The sequence below is a fragment of the Python bivittatus genome, unplaced genomic scaffold (assembly GCF_059951505.1).
Source record: "Python bivittatus isolate LINGU-HERP-01145 unplaced genomic scaffold, Pbiv_v1 ctg000290_np1212, whole genome shotgun sequence".
NCBI classification, from domain to species: domain Eukaryota; kingdom Metazoa; phylum Chordata; class Lepidosauria; order Squamata; family Pythonidae; genus Python; species Python bivittatus.
In genome coordinates this window covers 221,781-229,517 of record NW_028277068.1, presented here as the reverse complement: position 1 = coordinate 229,517, position 7,737 = coordinate 221,781, and the positions used below count along the sequence as shown (strand labels likewise).

General features: G+C 39.5%; 1 protein-coding gene across 1 annotated transcript; it reads left to right on the top strand.

Moving 5' to 3' along the window:
- The first annotated feature begins 498 nt into the window (after window positions 1–498).
- On the top strand, window positions 499–7,737 carry LOC148215419 (vomeronasal type-2 receptor 26-like). The gene is made up of 4 exons (XM_088143612.1): window positions 499–768; window positions 4,418–4,448; window positions 4,943–5,151; window positions 6,808–7,737. The coding sequence occupies exons 1-4, from the start codon at window positions 499–501 to the stop codon at window positions 7,735–7,737; spliced, it is 1,440 nt and encodes a 479-aa protein (XP_087999738.1).

Below are 7,737 nucleotides of genomic sequence, written 5' to 3'. Positions count from 1 at the left end.
TCCCCTTTCTTCTACCCGATGCTCCCTGCTGAAGGAGTCCAGTACCCAGGGATGGTCAAGGTGCTCCTCCATTTCAGGTGGACCTTGGTGGGTCTGATTGCTCCGGAAACTGACCAGGGGGAGAGATTCCTGAGGACCCTGACTTCTATGTTGCTCAGGAATGGCATTTGTCCAGTTATCTTGCAAACCTTTTCCAAAACAATTTATCATGTTTTTATAAATGATGAACCATTCCACAGTTGGAGACAAGTGAATGTCTTTCTTTACGGTGCTGAGGAGTATTCATTCAATATAGGTCTAGTCATTATACAAGCAGTATTTGAAACTTTTACGGAGCCTGTTACAGGAAAAGTCCTGATCACAACAATACAATGGGATTTCACCATTTATTTGGCACATGATGACTTTCCCATTCAATTTCTTCATAGCATTTTTTCCTTTCTGATGAAGAGAAACCACATGGCAAAATACGGTGGGTTTACGCAGTTTTACTCGACCATGCAATTTCTTGCATGGACATCCTATAGATGCTCCTACACTAAGGATGCCTTTTCTGTGAAAGTGTGGAGACGCTGCAGAGAGAGAGAAGAGCTGGAGGCTCTGCCTGAGGAGATACTTGATCGGATCCTGTCTCTGGACAACTATTTCATTTACAACACCATCTGGGCTGTGGCGCGGGCCTTCCATGAAGCCTATGTATCCGGATCCAAGAGGACAAGGATCAACGGTGGGAAGAACCTGGAGACTCCAAGGCTGAAGGCTTGGCAGGTATTTGTTGTCTGTTGCAAACCTCTCCCCAGCAGCTAAGAATCAGTTTTACAAAAGTAAGAATTAAGCTCATATACTCAAAATAAAATAAAAAATAAAATTCAAAGAAAACATGAAATTGAATCCCAACTTCCCATTCCTCTCTCTTTTGAATTCCCTTCACTTTTCCCCCTTTCTTTGCCAAAAGAATCTCCTTTTAAACTTCATTTGGAAGAAATAATTTGGATGTCTTCAGTGTTTAGCCATCCTTTCCCTCATTCAATCAAATATCATTTCACCTCCTGCCAATAATGATTTCTTGGTTAATCTATTGTTTTGCTTTGCTTTACAAGCAGGAGCACAACCATCTCCCACCCAATCCTGTCCCCTCCCTTCCAGTGAACTGTGGGGTATGTTAGACCTCAAGGCAAGCAAAGATTCTTGCAATCCTTCCTGAGTGAAAGAGGACTTTTCTTTGCAAGCGAGAGGCAGATCCTCATGATCAAATAGACTTTGCCGAGGTTCAATAAGGGGAACAGTTGGGATGGCGGAGGGGCTCCCCCTTAAGAAAGCCAGAGGGCCCACTCTGCCACATCCATCTGTGTGTGTGTGTGCAGTTGTGCACTTCCTTACAGAAGCGTATAGAGGAACATCATCAGGATCCCCTAGAAAAAGAAGATTATAGTTCAGAAGTAGCAAATTAGATGGAGTCAGAGACATTCTCCAATAGCTTCCTGCCTTGTTCAATAATGAATCTCACTTGAACAGCTTTTGAGAAGAGTTTTCATGGTGGTTATTAAGATTTGGAACCTCCAAGAACACACTTCTGTTTAGAAGGTAATTTTCTCCGTTATCCCACGGGCTTGTGTTTTGAGGAGGACCAAACCAAAATAATAATTAATAACCAATCACTGCTGTTTATTCATTAATATTTGAAGCTAATGATATAGAGTGCAGTCAAAGAATCGCATAATTGGAAGTTTATGGCAAAGAATATTTGAGACTTGTATATAAGGCAATTAGGTAGAAATCAGTTAATCCTTGAGGAGAATTTATCTCATTATTCAATTGAAGGAGAGAAAGGCAAAGAGTTTAGAGGACATGGGGGAATTTTCAAGAATGATCATTTGACAATGTGTTCAGTTTAGAAGCACTTGATACTAAATTGACAGCTTTTGAAAAAAGAATGGATGAAAGACTTCAAAAGGTGAAAGAGGAAATGAAAGAAAAAATTAAGAAGGTGGAAATCACTGTAAAACAAGTGTCTGGAGAGGTAAAACAAATTAATGACAAAGTGGAAATTTTAGAGAGTAAGACAGATGTTATAGATGGAGAGTTGGAAAGAGAAATAGATAATCTGGCTCTATTGTAATTGACAGGGAAGGGATTTTGTTTGAGATTTAGAGCAACCGCAGAGGATTCTGGTTAAGATATTACAGAAAGTATGATTAAAGTCTTGGCAATTTTTTTGGACTGGGAAGACGAGGATACAGAGGCAGAGATTAATAAAGTGTACAGAATAAATTTAAGATTGTCGAGAATAAGTAACGTTCCAAGGGACGTTTTGGTGAACTTCGTCAGGAAGAAGACAAGGGATCAGGTTTTGCAGCAGCACCATAATACAAGACTTACCAATACAGATAATTGTCCTTAAAGAAATTCATATCAGAAATTTTAATTAAGAGAAAAGAGTTGTTGTTGTTTTTTTACTGAGAATTGAAAGCAGAAAAAGTTGATATTTTTATGGGACAAATTGGAAGGTGTGATTTTTACTTTTGAACAGCAGAGTTTAAAAGAGAGGAGACTACAGAAAAACTCATGCAGGTGCAAGAGGAAAGTTCAGGGCATTTGCAGATGTTTGATGTTGGTTCTGGAAGATCCTTGAAAGGAATTGAAATATGGGTGGGCAAATTAAAAGAATATGGTACATTAGTAGGACTCTAGATTAATAAACAGAAGACAAAGATTTTAACAAAAAATATGAAAACAGCAGGTCAAACAGAATCGATGAATAAAATGGATTTTAAGATTGAGAAGAAGGTAAAATATCTGGTTATCACTATGACAAATCTGAATTGTATTTTATTTCAAAATAACTATGTTAACACATGGAATGAAGTCAGAAAAGACATGTTAAGATGGGAAAACTACAATTACAATTGCTGAGGAGAGTTTCTGTGATAAAAATGAATGTCTTGCCTAGAATAACGTTTTCCTTTCAGACAACACCTGTTTTGACAACTGATGCAGCATTTAAACAGTGGCAGAAAGACATATTGAAATTTGTGTGGCGGGGGGAAAAAAGCACAACTTAAGTATAAGGTGTTCCAGGATGCAAAGGAAAGAGGAGGTTTGGGTTTACCTGACTTGAAATTGTATTTTGCAGCTTGCTGTTTGGTCTGGATAAAAGAGGGGGTGTTGGTGAGAAATAGAAGGCTGTTGGAGTTAGAAGAACACGACCTGAGATTTGGGTGGCATGGATATTTGTGGTATGACAGAGTCAAGGTTAATTTGGATTTTAAAAGTCACTATCTTAGATGTGCCATATTAAGAATATGGAAGAGATGCAAACCCAGGTTTTGCCTGAAAACCCCTTTGTGTTTTCAGGCACAAGAAGCATTTTATAGATGAGAGATAATAGGCAAATATAAATGGTCAACTTATCATGAGACACTAGAATTTTGTGAAGGGGAATTTTGTGAAGGGGAATTTGAAACAGAAGAGGAGCAAATGAAAGAACCCATGATAAAGGGGGCTACAATTTTTGTTTATAATGTACAGTTGGAACAATGGGAAAATATGTGGCTGAAAGGATTGAGATTTTCATTATGTTGTAATCTTAGAGAGAATTTTTTTCAAATTATGTATCATTGGTATATGTCACCGGAGCAATTGTCTAGAATGTATAACGGTAAATTTATGTTGGAAATATGAACAAAAAGAAGGGTAATTTTTATCAAGTTTGGTGGAGATGTAAAAAAGCTAGAAAATTCTGGATTCAAATACATACACTAATTCAGAGGATTTTAAAGATTAATATGCAATTGGAACCAGAGGTTTTTCTTTGGGATTGATGGACAAACAGCTGGAAAAAGGTCATGGAACCTTCTTTTTGTACATGATAACTGCAGCGGAATTATTGTATGCACAAAGATGGAGAGATCTGGTAGCACCCAGAATGGAGGAATGGCGGGTGAAGATGCTGGAACTTGCTGAGATAACTAAATTGGCTTCTTTGATCAGAAAAAAGACAATATCTATGTTGATTGCTGACTGAAACCCCCTTATAGACTTTTCTATGACACAGAAAAAAATGAACTTATGATCTACGGTTTTGATGATTAGACAAAATAGATTTTAATTTAATAGACATGTTGTAACGAGAGAGTAAGAGGTAAATTTATACTTGTACTTCTAACTGCTGTAAGGAAGATCAGAAGCTACTTCTTTGCATCTTTTTTCTTTCTTTTCTATTTTTCTATTACTTTTTTTCCTCTATTGCACTTTTAGCTTTCTCTTTGGTTTCTTTCTTTTTCTTTTCTTTTCCTCACTTGATATTAGTTTGTGCTACTTTTATCCTCTTTAAAAAAAATCTTGAATAAAAAAAATGCAGGAAAAAAAAAGAAGGGTCCTCTTAACATGTTTTTTACTTTCTGTTGCCACTTGACAGGTAGACTGTAAAGGAACTGAGAGGGATGAAGGTAAGGAATAAGCCATCAAGGAGGAACTGGCAGGTGATTACATAGTCCAGAGACAGAAGGAGATTTGGGGAAGAAACCCAAAACCACCCTTGCCTAACAATGTAAATTGGGAGAGGGAAAAACTTGGATAAGCTTTCAAGGCCGATGTCACCCCCTCCAGGTTGGACAGTTCAAGAAACAGACACTGCAGGGATTCTAGGAATGCGATTTTATTGTTATTGGGCATATTAGAATCTTGAAAGCCAGTCCACGTTTCTCTCTCACCCATCTCAGTGTTTGTCCAGTTCATATATAATTAAAGTATAAGTTAGTAGGTTATAGATCAACTACTAAAGAACCTGGAAAATGAATCTGATATGTTCATTTTGTATATAGACAGATACATCTTCAGTTCCCCTGGAGCCCAAATGAAGGGGTCTTACCATAGAATGTTGGGTGCCCTGTCTAAAAATACCCATTTTCTCTTCCATTCCAGCTTCATTCTTTCCTTCAAGATTCTCAGTTTTACAATAATGCCATAGAAGGGGTCTATTTGAATGAAAATGGAGAGCTGGCATCACACCTAGATATTGTGAACTGGGTGTTTTTCTCCAAAACCTCTATTACCAAAGTGAGGTTTGGGAGTCTAGAACGACAGGGATCCCAGGATTTCACATTTATGATCAACCCGAATGTGACTGCAGAGATGGAAGGTCTGAACAAGGTGGGAAAAGTTTATTTCATTCTGGCTGAAGCTCTTACCAACAGGGTTGCATTCTTTGGGCATGGAGTGGTTTTGAACGTCACCAAAGTTTTCCAAGAGAATTTCCTGTTTTGATTTTGAGGCTTCTATGAGAAATATAACCTTAAATGTTTAAGTAAACTATTTATTAGGCCTTGGCAAAAGTAGATAGATTTGATCCATGGAGCAACAGGATTACCGTATTTTTCCGACTATAAGACAATACTTTTTTCTAAAATCCTTACACTAAAAATTGAAGGGTGTCTTAGTCAAGGAAGTAAGGCGAGGAGAGAACCGCGTGGTTGCAAAACTGCCCATACTTTGTCTCTGCAAACAGGCTTCCTCCTATTTCTAGCCTCCAATCACGAGTGAAATAGCTTGATTCTGCAAACAGGCTTCCTCCAATCACGAGCCTCCAGTCACGAGTGAAACTGCCCATACTGTCTCTGCAAACAGACTTCTTCCAATCACAAGCCTTATGTAACTGATGTCAGCTGATGCTGAACAAAGCAATTGGAGGAAGTCTATTTGCAGAGACGAGGTATCGGCAGTTTCATTCGTGATTGAATATAATCAGTTATGCAAAAGAGCATGGAAATAGAGCTGCAGAGAGACGGTTTGGACCTCCTCCCACCGAGTGTATCAGGTAAATGTTAGCTAATTACTAAATAAAAATGTATTCTGCACTATCTTTAAAATATTGATTTCTTAATTTTGGGTTGGAAAAGTGGGGGTCGTCTTGTACATGGGGGCGTCTTATCGATGGAAAAATACGGTAATTCTGCCAAAGCAAAATATCCATCCAATCTTTGCATGAGTAATTTAGTATACAAATTTAGATTCTGAATCTAAAAATTGTTTTTTGTGAAAAATTAGAAGAGAAGATAACATAGAAGTTACAGGCAGCTGAATCTGGTGCATGAACTCCCAATTTTTATAGACTTCAAAGTGAGTGAAGCTCAGTCTTGAATTTCAGACCACTAATCCTTCCACCTTTGCATCCTTTCATGAAATAAATTAATTTCCTGGGTGTCTTTCCTCTCTCTGCTCAGCCCCTGCCTCTTTCCAGGTGTGTGGAAAGCTGTCCTCCTGGATTCAGGAAGGTGGCTCAGGAAGGGAGGCCCATCTGCTGCTACGATTGTTATCCTTGTGCAGAAGGAACCATCTCCACCATGGAAGGTGGGTGAGATCTGAGGAAAGCTTGAGGCTCTTTACTTAGACATTTTCTGTGCAAGGGGTTTTTAAAAGCATTTCTGATTTTGGGTGCCTCTTCTATTTTCAACTCTCCCTTGCTGTGTTCATGAAATCTTGAATACAGTATTCCCCAAACTGAGCCCCTGCACTGAACAGGGATGGTAGAACTGATGGTCTCAATGGCTGTTCCAACTTCTGGATTCTCACTAAGAGGAGGCAAGATGACTAATAATCACAATAATCACAATAATCATAATTATGAGTCATTCAAGAACCACACTTTCTTCTTGTCCTGGGAGGAACCTTAACTATTTGTTCAGAACAGGAATGCATGATGATGTCCTCAACCAACCATGAGCCTGCCTGAAGGTCATCAACCCTTAATTTTCCTTGTCCGAGTCAAATTTAGAGTTTTTTCCCCTTCTGCTGGCATAATTTGTATAGGCTTTAAGGGAGATCTTATTCTTGCTTTTTTCAGATGCAGAAAAATGCAACAAATGTCCAGAAGATCAATATCCAAACATCCATCGAGATCGCTGTATAGAGAAGATTATCACCTTCCTATCCTATGAAGAAAATCTAGGGATCATCCTAGCTTCCCTTGCCTTGTTCCTCTCATCAATCACAGGCTTTGTCTTGGGAATCTTCATTAGATTCCAAGACACTCCAATCATCAAAGCCAACAATCGGGACCTCTCTTACATGCTCCTTGTATCACTTCTGCTTTCCTTCTTGACCTCCTTCCTCTTCATTGGCCGACCAAGGAGAGCCACCTGCCTTCTGCGACAAACAGCTTTCAGCATCATTTTCTCAGTCGCTGTCTCTTCTGTCTTGGCCAAAACAGTCACGGTGGTGTTAGTGTTCTTGGCCACAAAGCCAGGGAATAAAGTGCAGAGATGGCTGGGGAAGAGCTTGGCCAACTCCATCGTCCTTTCTTGCTCTGGTCTCCAAGTTGTCCTCTGCAGCATCTGGTTGGGGACTTCTCCTCCCTTCCCTGAGTCTGACATGAACTCGCAGTCTGGAGAGAACATCTTGCGATGCAATGAAGGTTCTGTTCCCATGTTTTATGGTGCCCTTGGCTACATGGGCTTCCTGGCTGCTGTCTGCTTCTTAGTAGCCTTTCTGGCCCGGAACCTCCCTGGGGCCTTCAATGAAGCCAAGCTAATCACCTTCAGCATGCTGGTCTTCTGCAGTGTTTGGGTCTCCTTTGTGCCCAGTTACCTGAGCACGAAGGGCAAGTACATGGTGGCTGTGCAGATCTTCTCCATCTTAGCCTCCAGTGCTGGCCTTCTGGGCTTCATCTTTTTCCCCAAATGCTACATTATTTTCCTAAGGGCAGATCTGAATACAAAAGAATATTTGATGTCAAAATAA

Excerpts from the sequence above, each read along its gene's own strand:
- LOC148215419 (XM_088143612.1), top strand. The coding sequence starts at position 499 with ATGCAATTTCTTGCATGGACATCCTATAGATGCTCCTACACTAAGGAT. Across the intron at positions 769-4,417 it reads CAAGGCTGAAGGCTTGGCAG|GTAGACTGTAAAGGAACTGA; the intron begins GTATTTGTTGTC and ends GCCACTTGACAG. Across the intron at positions 5,152-6,807 it reads AGATGGAAGGTCTGAACAAG|GCTTTAAGGGAGATCTTATT; the intron begins GTGGGAAAAGTT and ends TAATTTGTATAG.